Genomic DNA, 18,075 nt, shown 5'->3' with positions numbered 1-18,075 from the left:
GCTTAGAATGGAAAGAGAAAAGAAGCTGTAAGCAACGGGAGGGTCTTTCACATCTGAAGCCTACAACAAATAGGTAACTAGTTCACCCTCTTTTTAAAAAAACGTTTATTTTTCCGCTCAAGATTGTCTTCTGCCAGGGAACACTAACTGGACATCTCTCTGGCGTCATGACGTGGAGGTTCAGTAGCACCGTCCATGGGATCAGGTGAGCAATAGAGTCAATCATAACAGCGGAGACTTCTGCCGGGCAAAACAGAGCCCACGTGCCAGGCACCGGGGGGTGAGCTTCAGGCCGGATTTTATAACAGGTATTGCCTGTTATTGAAAAACAAAACCCAGAAAACAGTCTGTGAGTCCCTTTAGTCAATACGTGGACAAATGTGGAGTTAGGAGTTGCCAAGCAGTAAATAGAGTCATAGGTATCAGGTTGACTCCACTGTCCTTCCCCTGGGAGGAGGAGGTCTCACGTCGTAGGTGCATCTTACTCCACTATCAGCTAAAGACTTAGGAACCGCCTTTATCATCTGCTGTTTCTCCCCGTCTAGTGTTAGGTAAATTATCTGTATTTCTTCCTTGTTTTGAAGCCACCTCTACAGAAATACTATACACTTACACAATGAACCCTTCAAAAGTAGGGAGAAGAACGGCCGCAGCCCGGGGGAACGCTGTTTGGAGGTGTCCCAGCTGAAGCGGAGCATGGGAGCTGCTCTCGGGGGTGGACCCAGGCTGGGAAGGACCCGGCTCAGCGGCACACAGCTCACGGAAAAGGAAAGGCCATTATTTTCTGCCAAACTGCTGGCCCTCTTCTGCCAAACTTTCCTCCTCTGCCAGCAGTAGCTCAAGCCCAGGCTTCCTTAAATTGGCTCCTCTGAGAGCAAAGGTGTGAGGATCTGAACAGCCAGTTGGTCAGAACAAGCCTTTCTGCCTCCCTGAGCTTGTGTCCTGCCTTCGTGGCAACATTAAAATTCTGTATGGGAGTTACAGCAGGTCTTAAGTTTACCGTCTTTGCTAAAAGATTATTTAATCTCAATGACTTTTGCTGGCTACTGATTTCTGTGGTGCAGACTCGCAGGTAGCTGCCCTGTGTACCTCAGCAGCCCAGGGGAGATCATAGAATGGCAGGGGTTGGAAGGGACCTCTGGAGATCATCTAGTCCAACCCCCCTGCCACAGCAGGTCCACCCAGAGCAGGTTGCACAGGAACGTGTCCAGGTGGGTTTGGAATGTCTCCAGAGAAGGAGACTCCACCACCTCTCTGGGCAGCCTCTTCCAGGGCTCTGCCACCCTCAAAGTGAAGAAGTTCCTCCTCATGTTTAGGTGGAACTTCTTATGTTCAAGTTTGTGCCTGTTACCTCTTGTCCTATCCCTGGGCACCACTGAAAAAAGACCGGCCCCATCCTCTTGACTCCCTCCCTTTAAGTATTTATAAGCATTGATGAGACCCCCCCTCTCTCTGATGAGACCCTCTCTTCTCCTGTAGCTGGCTGCTACAGCACTTGGGGACAGGGAAGGAACAGACAGTCCATACCACCCAGTGGTCCCACCAGGAGAGAGTAAATGACTGCGGAAGGGGAACAGAATATGGGGAATATGAGGATGCTGGAACCTGGGCGTTGCGGGAAAGGGTGGGATAGGGGATAGTGAAGGGCTCCTGAGCGGTGTCTCACCAGCAACACAAGCGGTGTCTCCGCACACCCCAGCAAAGGCAGATTCATCCACTTTACAAAGCTCCAGCAATGCTTGCGTGGAGTGTAAGAACAGAGAGAGGTGACCGAAGGCAGGTAACACAGTACATTTAAACCTGCCCTTAATGGGAAAAGAGAAACTGGCACAGCCTCTCCAGAAGCAGCAATCTGAAAGAGAAAGGCTACAAATGCTAGAGCAAATGCTTCTCAGCATCAATTATCAATTCATTGCGTCCTTCCATGGGAGAGCTTTCAGGAAGCCTTTCTATTTACTAAATAGTCCAAAGGAGAAAACAAAGAAAACGTTCGAAACGGGCACGTAAAGCCATCCTCCACTGTCTTTGCGAGGGTATTTCAGGCTTCAGTAGTTATCTGCTACTTATTAAGATTGTCCAGCTCACCTGTAAGCTTTTTCCGATTGCCCTTAGTAAGCATTAAGCGGCTTTAGAAGTGGACCCTGTCTCATACATGTGGTCTGTTTGATAAATCGATCAATTGAACCTTTGGTTGTGCACATATTTTGCTGTCTGTCCAGTAGCTGTCGAAGCAGCTTAGTAGCATTTTTGTTAGCAAAACAGGACCTCCCAGTTTTTGTGGTGGCACTTTGCATAGTGTACATGAATTACCTCAATTTATGAGGTATCATTTCACTTCTTAGCCTTCCTACCTGATGTTAATCTTTGGAGATTTCCAGAGGATTAGCCTGGAAAGAGGAAGGGCCTGTTGTTACCTACAGCAGGTCGTGTGAGCGACACCCATGGCTATGATCTTGCTGAGAAGGGGCCATTCCCTCCATAGCTCAGCCTCTCGGGGTGCTCTCCTAACAGCAGACCACGAGAAGGTAAGAGCTGTAGGAGGATACCATATTTTCTTTTTGCTTACTGAACGTATTGTCTCCACTGGTGCCGAGTAAGGCACAGTGCGTTCCGCTTCCAGTATAACGGTCCATCAATCTGTATGTGCTATAAAAAGCAGCGTGTTGCTGTTTTGGAAACGTAAGGTATTACCAATATGATAATTTGACCCAGTCTGGCAAGGACAACGGTCACTTTGTCAGCATCACAAATAAATAAATAAATATTTAAAAATATAAAGTCAAGTGTAGCTGTTTCAGCATTTATATATTTCTAATTTCCTTCCCAGTCCTCATGTCTAGGGCTCAGACTTTTGTGGTGTGTGTAGAATTTTTTAAACATTAAATTCTCCATTCAAATGCATCCTAATTCTTAATAATGTTCTGGATACCTTGAACCATTATTTGCTTTTAAACAAGTTTTCAGCGCAGATTGTGCTGCCTGCATTCGGCCCTCCAAATCTCCCATCCGACTGTCTAAATTATTTTAACTGACATAGTTTCTAATTTACTCTCTCCAGTTGAGAGAACTCCCTGTAGCTTGTCTATTTTAGCATTTAATTGCTGTACACTCTCACAAATTAAATTCTGCAGCGATCCCTTTTGCTCTGCCGGTGAAGCAGTGATCTTTTCATCTCGGGGAGGTGGCACTCGCGGCTGGGGCGGTGGGGCTGGCACCCACCGGGGCCACTCTCCCCTCTCCTCTCTCTGGTGGAGGGGAGGGGCGGGGGGGGAGAAGGAGGGGAGGTGACTCTGCCAGAGGACACCTTCCCTTCAAAACCTCCTCCATTTCATTCCCAAGCAAAAAGGCAAGCGAAAGCCTCAAAACTTACTCCTCTCGTGGGGTTTTTACAGCTAGAAAAATTGCTTTGTCTGATTATTTTGTGCCTAAGTGTGCAGCAGAAGGTTCTGCTTTAAAATCTGCGTATCTTTGTGGGCTTTTCAGCATTCGCTTTTATAAAACGTGAAAAGGCAGCCTCTACAAATATTATGCCCTATATCTTCCTTCTCCAGGAGAAAGACAGTCAAAATGACAAGATCCAATTAGGAAACGTCTCGTCTTCCCCAGTTAGGTCCTTTTGCATGATGTTTCTACAGTGCTTACACATCATTTCATATATTTCTATAAAAGAGGGACCGTTTAGTATCTAAATCATTGAGAAGCACAGTACTTTTTGATCTGGTTTCTGCTGAATGGCGATATTTTCCGGTGTTTTCTCAGCACAGGCGTGGGAAGGAGGGCAGTTGACTCTCAGGGACTGCAGCAGGGGAGGAAGGGCTCCAGCAAGGCAAGATGAGGCCGTGGGGGTGGAGAAGGAAAACCCCTTCTCCTATTTTCTGCCCAGGAACTCTTGCCCCAGCCCAAATAACCCAGAGGAACGTACCCGCCGTGAACAAAACCTGGCCAGTGTTTTGATTGTGTGCAACTCTAAAAGGGTGAAGCCAGTTTAACGGAAAATACAATTATTTGCACTTCTTATATTAACCCCGAGGAAGGTGTACCAGGCAGTTGGTAACTACAGGACAAAAGGCCATTAAAAATACATTTTTAAGGAAAAAAGGCTGCATGAAATTTGCATTATTGCTTTATTTGGGTCTCCTTTAAACAAAGAGTCTGAGTTCAACCCTTTCATATAGAGACGGGAATCTTTTTCCTAGCTTCGTTCAGCAGAGAGCTGGGCACTGTGCGATCGCGTGGGTGACTGTCTGTCATCTGCCACCGCCATCTTCCCCCTTAAAATAGGCTGCTTCACGCGGGTGGTACAGATTGTCTGGTCTTAGTTCCTTTGGTAGAGCCGTTTAGTCCGATCTGCTGTGAAAGAAAGGTCTGCTTTAGTGGGGAAAGACGGGAACAATCACTAGAGAAGCCTGGTGGTTCATAGCGTTGCTTCACGTTCTTCTTGGAGAAGGGGATGTGGCCGTGCAGATCCTTCACATGAGGCACGTCTTTATGTTTTGGGATGTCTGACACTGCTTGGAGTCATGAGTGGATTGTCTGTGGATTGAGAGCAGCCCTGAGGAGAAGGACTTGGGGGTGTTGGTGGGTGAGAAGCTCAACATGAGCCAGCAATGTGCCCTGGCAGCCCAGAAAGCCAACCCCATCCTGGGCTGCATCCCCAGCAGCGTGGCCAGCAGGGCGAGGGGGGGGATTGTGCCCATCTGCTCTGCTCTGGGGAGACCCCCCTGCAGTGCTGCCTCCAGCCCTGGGGCCACCAACATCAGAAGGACATGGAGCTGTTGGAGCGGGACCAGAGGAGGCCACGGAGATGCTGGGAGGGCTGGAGCCCCTCTGCTGTGAGGACAGGCTGGGAGAGTTGGGGGGGGTTCAGCCTGGAGAAGAGAAGGCTCCGGGGAGACCTTGGAGCCCCTTCCAGTCCCTCAAGGGGCTCCAGGAAAGCTGGGGAGGGACTCTTGATCAGGGAGGGGAGCCATAGGATGAGGGGGGAGGGTTTGACACCGAAAGAGGGGAGATTGAGCTGAGATGTGGGGAAGAACTTCTTTTCTGTGAGGGTGGTGAGAGCCTGGCCCAGGTTGCCCAGAGAAGCTGTGGCTGCCCCATCCCTGGAGGGGTTCAAGGCCAGGTTGGAGGGGGTTTTGATCAACCTGGTCTGGTGGGAGGTGTCCCTGCCCAGGGCAGGGGGTGGGACTGGGTGATCTTTAAGATCCTTTCCAACCCAAACCATTCTGTGATTCTATGATAAGAAGTTGTTACCGTGCCCGTTGCAGAAGTATTTGCACACCGCATGATATATGCCAGTTTTCTCTAAAGATACTTAAAAAAAGTAACTGAAAGAGGCTTAAGCAAACTTTTCTTTCTGTTCACCCTGACCACCGTTTTTACATCGTAGAATGAATATTGAAAATTTAGCTTAAGAAGCAGGTTGCGAGTAAGAGGCAAACTGCTTGTGTGCGGTTACCTGGAGAACATGCAGACCAGAAGCGCCGTGTCTCTGGCTCTGCGTTCCAAGCAGGCGCCCTGGCAGTTCTTGCCTTTGGTATAATGAGTCGTAACGTTTAGTTATTCCAAAGGTAGGGTACGGCAACAGATTATTGTTGTTCGTATCTGTGTCATAATTGAAACTCCCTGATCGGTACTTTCCATTTTACACATTGTCAGAACCTCGGACCTTAATCTCGCTCCCTGATTGACGGTTGTGGCTGGGGAAGGAGCTCTCCTATTGTTTGCGAAAGTCGCATCTGCTCAACGTGATTCAGTGGAGAGTATTTGCATATTCTTAAGTATTTCTTCTGAGAGGGCCTAAATCCTCCTCGAGTGTTTGATGCATTTTTGAAATTCATTCATAAGGTATCTACATGCACTAATAGTTCTGTATAATATTGCTGTGCATAATCTGACAGATAAGACCGGTTTTTTTTAAACAAGGTATTCTTTGGGGATGACATATTACATTCTGACTTATTCTACTGGGCGGAAATGTCAAGTGCTTTGCAAAAGGATGCTTCAATATTTTGATTGAATTAGTATTCTTTATTCACCACAAATTGTCAACTGCAGTAAAATGTAGTCTTATTGTGAGTACGTTTTTCAAAAGAGTTAATGGCAGGGATTTTTTGTTTTATTTTTGTTCCTGGAGCTTTATTACGTATAATTGTTCCTTTGCTGCTGGTGCTAATGTTGGGTGGAACAAGAGAGTAGATTCATAGATGCATTTGAGATTAATTTGTCTGAATTGTTAAACTGTGATCAATGCCTTTATGTTGAAATACAACTTAGACTTTTATCTTTCTCTTATCTTGCCTTTTTTTTTTCCTTGCAAAATTTTTATCAACCTTTTTTGGCGTATTCTCAACCTTAATTTCAGAAACCTGTCACTCTTGATAGTCCATGTACTGACGAGAAATACCCTAGCTTTGAAAAATATTCAGGCATGATATTTGAGGATTGAACACAGAGAGCAATTCAAAATACTAATGTGATGGCCTCATGCCATTACCTAAAGGAACAGACGCATAACTGAAACCCATGGTGGATGTCCTAGTCCAGGGCTAGCCATGTTTGGACAGGAGGAGCCCAGTTTGCTGCCAGAAGGAACGGAGATATATTTCCACTTGCTGAAACGGATGTGTGCTGTGGATGCTGCTACACGCTCAAGCCCTTAAAAACCTGAACCCGGGATCTCATATGGAAGACCACTAATCACAATGACTAACCTTTCCTTTTTTCCTTCATTGGACTAAGCAAGCGTTCAAAGAGGCACCGTTAGGGCAGACCCAGTGTAAGAAACGGGTTTGTGTCTCTAGGAAGGACCGTGGCAACGCCTGCTGTCTACGCACCTGAAAAAAGAATGATGCAGATTTAATTAGTGTATCTTTTGTTTCATGCGCACGCGTGTTTAGTGTAACAGCACCGTTTATGTCAGTTTTGGGTTTCTGTTGCTTTCAGGAATCTCCTTCTGGACGCAGAAAAGCGCTTGCCACCAGCAGCATCAACATGAAGCAATACGCAAGCCCCATGCCTACCCAGACAGACGTCAAGTTAAAATTCAAGCCTTTGTCCAAGAAAGTGGTATCTGCCACACTACAGTTCTCTTTATCTTGTATTTTCCTGAGGGAAGGAAAAGCCACGTAAGTTGTTTTGTGCTTTGTTCTTTTTTTTGACCGGATAGCCTGCTTTGTGTTGCTTTTCAAAGAATTCTTTGGATAAAGAGCTCTTTCTGTATAGAATGGCAGAATTTGAGAGTACCCTTCAGCGTACCTCTCACTCCTGCCACGCTTAGTTTCTTAGCTGAGTACAAGTTGTTTCTCACTCTGATTTTAGTCTTGTGTTCTTCAGAGACAAACAGCTTGTCCTCCACCATTACAGATATTTTAAATAACAGCAACTTAGCAATATTTACAGGTTTGAAATCAGCAACAGTGTACATTTGTGTGCATGTGTGTGTTCATCCGTCAACGCCCTTAGCCGACTGCAAGGGAAATGTGGGAAGGAGAACTTATTTCTGTGTTGCCTGTTTCCCAAAGAATGAAAAGAAGAACAAAGCCAGTGAGGGAGGGTGGAGACAGAAGTGAGGTTTTGGGTTGAACGCAAGAAGATCCTGTGAAGTGTTTGCTTGGGCACTGATTGCCGCTCCCCCTCCTCGCTCACCTTGGTCAGTCCCTTATTTCAACAGCCTTTGGAGAGCTCAATATGCAGGATATTTTTGCAGCTTCTATAACCTCCCCTGCTGCTTCTGTCAGATTCAAGATGTCAGGTGTTTACACCTTCAGGTGGCTAGAGGATGGATCATTTGTCACCCGTTCTGTATTGCTTTTCCTTTCTGTCTCTAGAATATGGGAATGTGAGACTCATAGAGCCATTTAGGCTGGAAAAGACCTTTAAGATCACCAAGCCCAACCGTTAACCCAACACTGCCAAATCCACCACTAACCCATGTCCCTCAGCACCACATCTACACGTCTTTTAAATACCTCCAGGGAGGGCGACTTCCCTGGGCAGCCTCTTCCAACGCTTGACAACCCTTTCGGTGAAGAATTTTTTTCCCAATATCCATCTTAAACCTCCCCTGGTGCAACTTGAGACCGTTTCCTCCTGTCTTATCTCCTGTTCCTTGGGAGAAGAGACCAACCCCCCCTGGCTACACCCTCCTTTCAGGGAGTTGTAGAGAGCCAGAAGGTCTCCCCTCAGCTTCCTTTCCTCCAGGCTGAACACCCCCAGCTCCCTCAGCCTCTCCTCACAAGACTTGTGCTCCAGACCCCTCACCAGCTTCGTCTTTTTGACTTCTTCATAGTTACTTATTTTATATTTATTATTATTAATACTTTCCATATTATAGAAGTACTTAGTTGTCCTGTGTAACTGTGGGCTCTGAAGTGCTGATTATGTTGAACACACAAAGTAGCAAATGATTGCCCCAAACAACTTCTGATTTTAACAACATGTTAAATCATTGAATTTAATCCCATACTTTAAGCACCTCTGTGTTTCTGTGCAGATTTGAGGCGTGATTAGTATGTCATCTTTATTCCTATAAGTGGCACCTTTAAAATAATTTGTAGAGTTTTCTTGGCATTGTTAGGCACAAAATCTGTGCATCTTGTTTTATCATGATCAACTTCAAAGAAGATAGAGTAATTCAGGTTGGAAGGGACCTGTAGAGGTAAATTGTCCAATCTCAGGCTTAAAGCAGGCAGCTGTGGGGTCAGACCAGTTTGCTCTGGGCTTTATCCCACTGAGACTTGAAAACCCACAGGAATGGAGAGTACACACCCGTCTGAACAACCCGTCCCAGTGCTTGTTGATGACTGTTCCAACTTCATGCTCACATCAGGTCAGAAACTCTCTGGTTTCAGTCTACGTTCACTGTCTGTCATCCTTGTGCCTTGCAGTGCTGTCTTCTCAGCAACATCCTCGTAGGTGCCAGCAGGCTGCTGCTAGGTTCTTCCAAAGGTCCTTCCTACCAGTTTGACCACATCTTCTTCAGGCTCAACAAGTCCATTTGCCTCAGCCTCTCTGTCGGGCAAGTGCTCCAGCCCCCAGCCACCCCAGTGGCCCTCAGCTGACCCTGCTCCAGTTTAGCAGCACTTCTCCAGTCCTGTGGGACCCAGCACTGGGTGAAGTACCCTACATGTGGTCCAACAACCTCCAAGTAAATGGGGGTTGTGACTTCCCTCAGTCTACTGGTTGTGGTCTTGTTTGAATGCCTCTCAGGATGCTGTGTGTCTACTTTAGCCACACCAGGGCATGGTGCCCACTCTCCTTGAACTCGCTCTCTGCCAGCATCCCCAGACTGTTTCCAGCAGAGGTGCTCCCTCACCAGGCAATCCTCAGTCTTTCTTACTGTAAGGAGCTAAAAAAAAAATGTGATTAATCCCAACAAGCCTGTTGAAATGGTTTTGAAAGAGAAGAGGTAAGACTGCCATTGCTACAAGAATGACATCGTGTACTTCAAAGTCTTGGTTTATTTATGAAACAAACGTAGAACATCCATTTCTCTGAATCTTTGCCTGCTGTCATGTTTTCATCAAACATCTATTTGATATGAAAGGTACAGTTATGTCAAAGATATATATAGGCTAGATAAAGTCAAACAAGAATTGAAAATTAAATATGCAATGGTTTTTTTACCTTTTAATGAATTGAGATATTTAGAAAAGGGATTTTAATTTCTGGAACAGCAGCAGCAGCGATGAATGAATGTGGCGATAGGTGTCACGTGCAGCATTCGGGCAGTAGTTCTGACCAACCATTTTCACGTCAGCCAAAGGAGACCAGATACGTTTTTAGTAGAGTTTCTGGACTGGTTCAAAATTTTGAGGAGCAATTTTTAAATTGACTCTTAATGCACGGCAGGACTGGTTTCACCCTTTAGAATTTTGTCAATAGAAAACTTTCCCCTTAGAAATTAACATACACGAGTGTGTTCATTTTGTTCTTTCCCTATATTTAAGATCAGATCTGAGATCAGAGACCTCCCTGAAGAAAAGAAATCATAAATGTACTTAAAGGATTTTTAATCATGCAGTAGTGTCAGATGTGGTATTGGTATTAACAAGACTGTATTTTAATGCTTAGTTTGGAATTTTTTGTTTAGGGATGAAGACATGCAAAGCCTGGCTAGTTTGATGAGTATGAAACAAGCTGATATTGGAAATCTAGATGATTTTGAGGAAGACAATGAAGAAGATGAAGAAAACAGAGTGAATCAAGAGGAAAAGGCTGCAAAAATTACAGGTTGGTTTTGCCACAGGGATGGTATAATATAGTTCCCTTTGCTAATTGCAAGCTGTGTTCCATGGATTTTATCCTTATGCTACATTTGTATTTAATTTTTAAAAAATCCAAAATAAACCAAAATTTGAGTAGTTTGATTGAAGAGGGACCAATCCATAACTCAACAAAGTTTAATATTTGTGAATTTAAGAGCGTTAATTTGTGTGTGTGTGTGTCCTGTTTTTAGGAGAGAATACGCTAAGTAGGGATTTCGCATTTTAGGGAGGCAAAGAACCAGGGTGAACAGAGGAGTAAAATGATGGAGGGAAAGGGTCGGTGAGCGAGGAGGCAAGAGGATGAGCTGAAGTGAAATAATGAAGCTAGTTTGTGAGAATAACTGCGAAATGGGTTGTGCCGTGGGTGGGTGCTGAGGATCTGCTCAATGACATGGTAATTCTGCCTTTTGGTTGGGGGGGTCTTGTGGAAATGGAATCGGGAGACCGTTAAAGGACTTTTTAACAGAATTTGGTGGTAAGGTTGTTTGAAGTGAGATAGTATAACCACGCTTGAATTGCTTACTGGTGAAAATGCGTAGTGTGTCCAGGATAGCTGAACTAGCTGTTGCACGTGGGCTCAGGATGCGGCGGTGTTAAGTTGTTGGTGGAGATCGTTCCGTAGTGCTGCTCCAGACGATCTCTGTAGGAACTCTGGGTGTAATAGAAGCAGGAAAAGACAAATGAACTTCTGGTGCCAGCCCTCATGCCTGCCAGTGCTCTCTAAAAACGTCTGTTGAAATAACGGGATCCTTCACTAAAGTGGAGAAGAGCATCCCGGGCAGAGAAGTGAATTGTCAGATCTGTTCTTGAAAATCCCGAGGAGCGTTGGTTCAACATTACGAAACACGGTTGCGTCTCTTCTTTTCCAGCTTTCCTTGCAATCGAAAGTCTCAGCCTGAAGCAGTTGTTCCTTAGTTGCATTTAGTGTTGTGAAAGGATGCAAATATGATTTTTCCATGCTTCCCATATGCAATTAAACATTTCGTACCCTGACCAAATCTCTACTTATAGTGTATGTTTCTGGCACAGACCAGATGGGAAAGTCCAGAATGAAATATTTGAGAGGCAGAGATAATGTATTCTTGGCCAGGGAGTGGAGAAATACCAGTCTGGTCACACTGAAATCATTCTGCGAGGGCTTCCTCTCCTTTCCCAGCGTAACCAGAATAACTCAGGTGCATGTCAGAACACCAAACAGAACCTGGCCATCTGATAATCAGAAGAGAAGGGCACATAAAGGAGAGGCTACATAAAGTCTAAAAAAAAAAAGTCTGAAAAAGTACTAGCGCAAGTCTAGTCTTTAGTATATCTAGTAGTGTGCAGAAGTGTTTTATTAAGATATGCGTAGATACTCCATGAAGTCACAGTAGGGACCTGGAAAGATCATGTGGTCCAATCTTTTGTGGGAAAGGGAGACTGAATGAGATTATCCAACACCCTGTCCAGTAGCATCTTGAAAACCTCCTGCGACGGGTACCCCGCGTGCACTGAGGGCTGCTACGGAAAACCCAGGGGCAGAAAGACAGTAGTTGAAAAGCAGCAGATCTTGCTCCTCAACTTTATTGATTTTGGCAGTGTTCAGCACCTGAACAAGCCAACAAACAATTCCTGAACGAGAAAAAAGCTGATGTAGGTTAGACTAGTCTGTCCACTGTCCTTTGGCTCTGTGGTGAACACCCCCGGAGGTAGCTGGGGAAGGGTGGACTGCCTGATGTACAACACAAGGTCCTAGCTCACGTTCTTCTAGAAGCATTTCAGCTTTTGCATCTGTTGTAAAGGCCAAAATTATCTGTTCTAAGCAAACATTACAATCAGCGAACCACAGAATGGTTTGGGTTGGAAGGGACCTTAAAGATCACCCAGTCCCACCCCCTGCCCTGGGCAGGGACACCTCCCACCAGACCAGGTTGCTCCAAGCCCCCTCCAACCTGGCCTTGAACCCCTCCAGGGATGGGGCAGCCACAGCTTCTCTGGGCAACCTGGGCCAGGCTCTCACCACCCTCACAGCAAAGAATTTCTTCCCCAGATCTCATCTCAGTCTCCCCTCTTTCAGTGTCAAACCCTCCCCCCTCATCCTATGGCTCCCCTCCCTGATCCAGAGTCCCTCCCCAGCTTTCCTGGAGCCCCTTTAGGGACTGGAAGGGGCTCGAAGGACTCCCCGGAGCCTTCTCTTCTCTACTTGAAAGGCAGAAGCAGTAAATACTTCTGAACTACGCTCTGCCTGTCCATTGTTCAGCCTTTCTGATGCAGTTTTCTAATGATAGAAGATGGGAGAGGCAGGTTGGGGTTTTTTTGTAGATGCATCACTAAGGGAACCTGAGCGAGGGAAGGACTTTTTCTTCTTGTGTTGGCTACAACACCTGAGTTGCTTCATTAGTCTGGCTACCTTCTCCCACGTTAGACCAGGACAGGGATGAGAAGGATGTTGAAGGAGAGTAAGTGCATGTAGTTTCCCAAGCAAATGGGAGAACATAGGGTAGTAAGTAAACATTAATAAATAAAATGTAAAGGTTCTGTTTCAACATGTGTTCCAGACTGATTTCATTGGCAGTTGGCAGGCTCCTGTAATAAATGGGAAAATGAAATGGGAAAATGAATGGGGAAAACGACTAAAACACAAGAAGAGTTGAGGAACCAAGGGAAAAACAGGTAGGAATCATTGTAAAAAAATAGGAAGAAGTATAGAAAGAAGGAAACAGAACAAAACTGATGTAGTGAAGTACTCTGTTTCTTTCAAAAAATAGTCTTGTCCACAGAATATCATAAAGTTAATTGAGGAAGTTACATAAGGTAACTTTTGAGAGTTTGCTGCTCCCAACATTTTCTCATCCCTCACCATGCTGGGGTGTTGGCAGCCGAGTGGGCTGGAATGCCTGCGCTGACTCAGAGTCCCCCCCGCGGCAAATCACTGAGCCTCGCTGCGCCTGCTTTCCCACCTGTGTAATGGGGATACTGCCTGCGACTGCTTCGCGGGAACCAGGGAAGTGGTACATGCTTAACGTTTGTGAGCCAGCTTTGGAAAAGTAAAAGCGCAAGTAGTAAAGCAGGAGGGATTATTATTATCTTTCTTTTAACTCCAAGCCTTCTCACGGAAACGCTGGATGACTTGGTGACTGAAACGTTGTCCTTCTCAAGCCGCAGCTACAGGAGGTGCTGCAAATCTTTATCGCAGATGCTGTCCCTTTTTTGTAGTGCAGAAAAGTTAGTATTTTTTTGATTTATTGGGCCCAAAGTTACAGTTTTATAGGTGAAAAAATCTACCCACTGTGAGAAGGAGGGAGACCTGCTGCACGGGGCTCTAGGTGGTGCAGGAGAGTTAGGAAACGCTGCTTGTCTTCCTTGACGTGGTGACTAACTTGGGGTAAGTCTCTGTGCCTCAGTTTCTTCAGCTCCGAAATAAGGGGTGCAATACTGATCTACCTCAAAAGCGCTGTGGAATTTGGTGTGGTCACCGTGCCAGCTGCTGCCATACAACTGACCTTAAGATCGGACTGAAAGGCGTTCTCCATTCAAAGCACCACTTTCATTTGAAAAAAAAAAAAATCTCCCTCCATCTCAGACTTTTGCCCGTCCTTCCTAATATTTCTTGTTTAAATTTTTCATGTGTAAAAGCTCTGTCTCTACCTGACTGTTCTGTTTTATGTGAACTTGAAAATGATGTTTGTAGCCATGAAATATGTTTCAAATATTTTGCCCCTACACTGTTAATATAGATGAACTGAAACCTCCCAGAACTATCCTGCCCTTAGTCTGCAGCTGAAGACAAAGTATCCTCATGCCCTTGAAGAGATGTGGCTCACACCTCACAAACTTGGGGTAGCAATAAACGCATTGCTTCTCTTAACGTTTTAATTGATACCTGGAGCCTGATGCAGGGTGAATGTCCATGTGGAGTTCCACATGGACTCAGCAACAGGCCCGTGTGCTCCCCGTTGCAGGAGTCTGAATCCCAGTATGTTTCAAGAGCAGGCTTCTGGAGGGCAATATGTGTAACCCTTTCTTGCCAGTTGCACAACCATACCTCCCCTGTGAACTTCTGGTACCTTTAATCTTCTTTGCTCAGTAGCACCAAGCTGCTTTAAAAAGAAAAAAAAAAAAAAAAAAAAAAGAGCAAGAGAGAAGAATGAAAAAAAAACCACCCCAGTGATTTATATGACATACTTGTAGAACAAGGTAATATACCTTTGTAGATAATGAGATTTATAAAAGATAAAAAAGGACATAAATCTCCAACCTACCGCTTCCACACTCCAAAATATGACATAAACCATTTAATATTGTAATGAGAAACATTGTAGTGCGCACAGGTGTTTAGGTTGGCAGATGAGACCAGGTGATTCAGACCACATCAAAGAATTCCCTCTTTTTAAAGCTCTGAACTTAATTTGTTAATTTCTGACAATAAAAACTGAATTGTAATTGTTTTGGTTTGGTTTGGTTTGTTTTTTTTTTTTTCACATGTTGGCATAATAAATTGTAAATCATGTCAGCATCTCAGCCTGTCTTAAACTAGTAATTTGTTTGTACTAGTGTTTTATAAGGTCAGCTCTGTTTTATTTGAGTACAGCAAGGTATTTTCCATTGTGTGTCTTGAGTCTTAAAAATCCCCAGAAGATACTAGTGTGGTGCTCAGATCTTGGAGGTGTATATATGATTTTATACCGAGAAAGTGAAGAGTTTGGGGGCAGTTTTGGTTTATATCTTTTAGGGTAATAGTCCTGTTTGTTGGTAGTGGGGAGGGTGAAGTTAACCCTGTGGAGACAGGTATGAATGTGATCCCATCTGGGTTTTATTTTTGTGTTGAGGTGGGGAACAGTTTGGAGGTGTGGTTAAGAGGAATGCTGCCGTGGCTTTGTCGTTGCCAGCACAGCTTCTGCCCAATAGGTATTGGCAGAATCCGTCATTCCGCTTGGCAATTTGCAGATTGGCGTTATCTTTGCAAAGCAGCGCCAATTTGGAAAAGAAGGGGTTTTTTCACCATGTGCCTGAAACACTGTCAGGTTCCGGCAACCCTCTTGGGGGGGGGTTGTGTGCTCTGGGTTGCTGCGGGCACCACTGTGAGTTGGGACAGCCTTGATACTACTCAGTTGTCACCTCGCTCTGAGATCTTGCTCCTCGTAACTGGTTGGTAGGATGGAGATTACTGTACCAGGGGCGGTGACGCGCGTTTGCTTCCCCAAACAGAAGCCATATGAGAAAAAGTCAAGTACGCAACAGCAGCGAACTAAAAGTGTTCCAGAGAAGTGACTTCTCGTGCGCACAAGGAATTGAAGTTTAAATGGAATCTGAGAATGATTGGCATGAGAAATGTGCAGTAAAGGCATCTGCATAGTTTAGTGATGTCGGGGGTTCTTTTGTATGGTTTTCTTTTGGTTTTTTATCAGAGTTAGGTTGATGGTTGGACTAGATGATCTTAAAGGTCCTTCCCAATGATTCTATGATTCTGTGATACGTAGCTTTAACTTCACTGGTGAAACCAGAAGACATCAGCTATTGCGTTAGGGAACGGCAGGAGATGGAAAAAAACAGTCAGAGGGGCAATGACCTTCAACCAGAGGGATCATCTCTCCTGCACAGGTTCCTCTGGCCTGTTTGCCCGCCGGGAGGAGGAGGGAGCCGGTCCCCTCTCCCCAGGAATCCCTGCCTGAGGTCTTTCAGGGACGCCCCCCTACCAGGGACACTCCATTTGTCAGATGCGGTGGATGGGGCTGCTCTGGGGGGGGAGCAGAGAGGAATTTTCCCCCTTGGGGCAGAAGCCACTAAGACCTTATTGGGTTTTGTTTCTTTCCTTCCTTCCGGAATTATGGAGGCATCAACAACTTGATTAGAATTAAACATAAAGTTTAATATTTTTAAAAAATCATTCATTCATGGCAATTCACACTGTGGACAGAAGGTGAAATAGGATTTTACCAAACAGTGAGGTGTTACGTGCGCGGCATTTCCAGTGGCAAATTCCTCCAATCCATACCTTCAGTTTGCATCCTCACTGATCATTGCCTTTAGAACTATTAGGTGACTTCAGCTTGTCACAGGTCAGAATTTAATGGTGACTGGTTGTAAACGTTAAATAGTCAGAGTGTGTGTGTGTATAAATAAATAAAATATATAAAATGCATGCGTATGTATTAGTTTTCTGTAGCCTTAAGGATGGGGGGGAGATAAATTGTTCTGGGCTGTCTTGTGGTGATTGACAATGGTTTGAAATACAAGTTTTCTTCATGAGCAGGAAAAGTCTTCAAATTCTATCTAGTACATCTAAGTTTTGAACTGATTTGCATACTTATCCTCATAAAACTAATTACTTGAAAGGCTTTGTTTGTATCTGTTAACTGAGTTTCTTGTTAAATTATCGCTGAAGCACGTACAGGGATTCTTTGCTGTAGGTACCTCACTGTAAGGACTGGCTCGAAATGTGTTCTTTTAATTAACTCTTAAGTGTCTTCTCTTTTACGCTCGCTCTCTCTCTTTCTAGTAACAGTGTTGGTTCCACTTCTGTTTCATTACGTGCCCCTGCCTTATGTTTGTCTTGACTGGCTTCTATTTACAGAAATTGTAAACCAGTTGAATGCTCTGAGCAGCTTAGATGAAGATCAAGATGACTGCGTAAAGCGAGCAAATATGCCTTCAGCTAAATCAGCCAGTTCCTCTGAAGGTCTATGAGCTTTCCACCTTTCTTTCCGTTTCTGATTGTCTGTATTTACTGCCACCCGTTACCTTTTGACTCCTGCTTGTGTTCAGCTGTGGGTTTGATCTCTCTGCCTCCACCCAGCATGACTCGCAGTAATTTGTAGTGCATCCAACAGGTAGCAACACGATAGAGAAAGAGCCTGGCTCCTCTGGAGCTCCGTTGTCATCTGATAATGAACAAGAGAGGAAAAAAAAAAAAATTACAAAAATAAACCCCAGAGCCCAAGCCTAAAACATTAGTGAATAATACTTGACCTCTCTAACTTGGCAAAATCTCCCCTCTCTGATTTCACGTGCACCTTGCATCCAAAATTCGAAATTTCCTGCCGATAGTTAACATGTATGTGAACGACCAAAAAGAAATTGCTGCATTTAGCTTGTTAGATGTTCTGCAACATGTATTTAATGAAGACAATAGGAGGCTTTCTTAGTAGTCGTTTCTATTTCATGATGTTCTGATCAGCGAAGAGAAGTTTCATTCATTTCACTTTTTTTTTTCCCCTCCTTTGTTGGTGTACCATGAAGTGCATTAGCTTAGTTGTGCGGTTCGGGCCATACCCTGGTGCAGTGTTTCGAGGGACTGTTGATACGGGGTTTTTCTCAGCTTGAAATATGTTAGATGAACACTTTGTATATATATTAAAACAATATTCCGACTTGTTTCTAGAGCTTATCAATAAGCTTAATTTTCTGGATGAAGAGGAGCAAGACCTGGCCGACTGTGGTACTAACCCTTTTGGTGATCCTGACACAGCAGAATTAAATCCGTTTGGAGACCCTGATGTAGAAGGTAATAGATTTGTACTACATAATTCATCGTTAATTGCAAATGCTTAGTGAAACATGATTTTTTTTTTTGAGGGGCTACAAATGAAAAATGTTATTTTGATTAAAGACAGTTATTGCATGCAGTACTGAGGTAGCACTAGCAGTGATCCACTTGCCACTGGAAAATAGATTTATCCTTTGAATCACATCCTTATGTGCATTTGCCCCTGAGGGCTACCAGCTAAGAGCTGAACCAGACACTTTTAGACCGATGGGATGTGTTACTGGTACTCGCCTTGTGGTATAAATGAGCAACACATACTGTCAGGCACCTCTGTTCCACGTGGACACA

The 18,075-nt window shown here is 44.7% G+C and overlaps 1 protein-coding gene across 2 annotated transcripts in view; it reads left to right on the top strand.

The window, feature by feature from the left end:
* EHBP1 (EH domain binding protein 1) overlaps positions 1-18,075 on the top strand; it is a 238,442-nt gene that overhangs the window by 86,292 nt on the left and 134,075 nt on the right. Inside the window, exons 6-9 of one of the 2 annotated variants that reach the window (XM_074150614.1) lie at positions 6,943-7,124; positions 10,091-10,230; positions 16,816-16,920; positions 17,623-17,745. In XM_074150614.1, the coding sequence (XP_074006715.1) occupies positions 6,943-7,124; positions 10,091-10,230; positions 16,816-16,920; positions 17,623-17,745 (550 nt within the window). The remainder of the gene's footprint in view (positions 1-6,942; positions 7,125-10,090; positions 10,231-16,815; positions 16,921-17,622; positions 17,746-18,075) is intronic. The other variant, XM_074150615.1, reaches the window with a different exon arrangement.

This window comes from Numenius arquata, chromosome 7, assembly GCF_964106895.1.
Source record: "Numenius arquata chromosome 7, bNumArq3.hap1.1, whole genome shotgun sequence".
Lineage (NCBI taxonomy): Eukaryota > Metazoa > Chordata > Aves > Charadriiformes > Scolopacidae > Numenius > Numenius arquata.
This window is presented reverse-complemented; position numbering and strand designations above follow the sequence as displayed.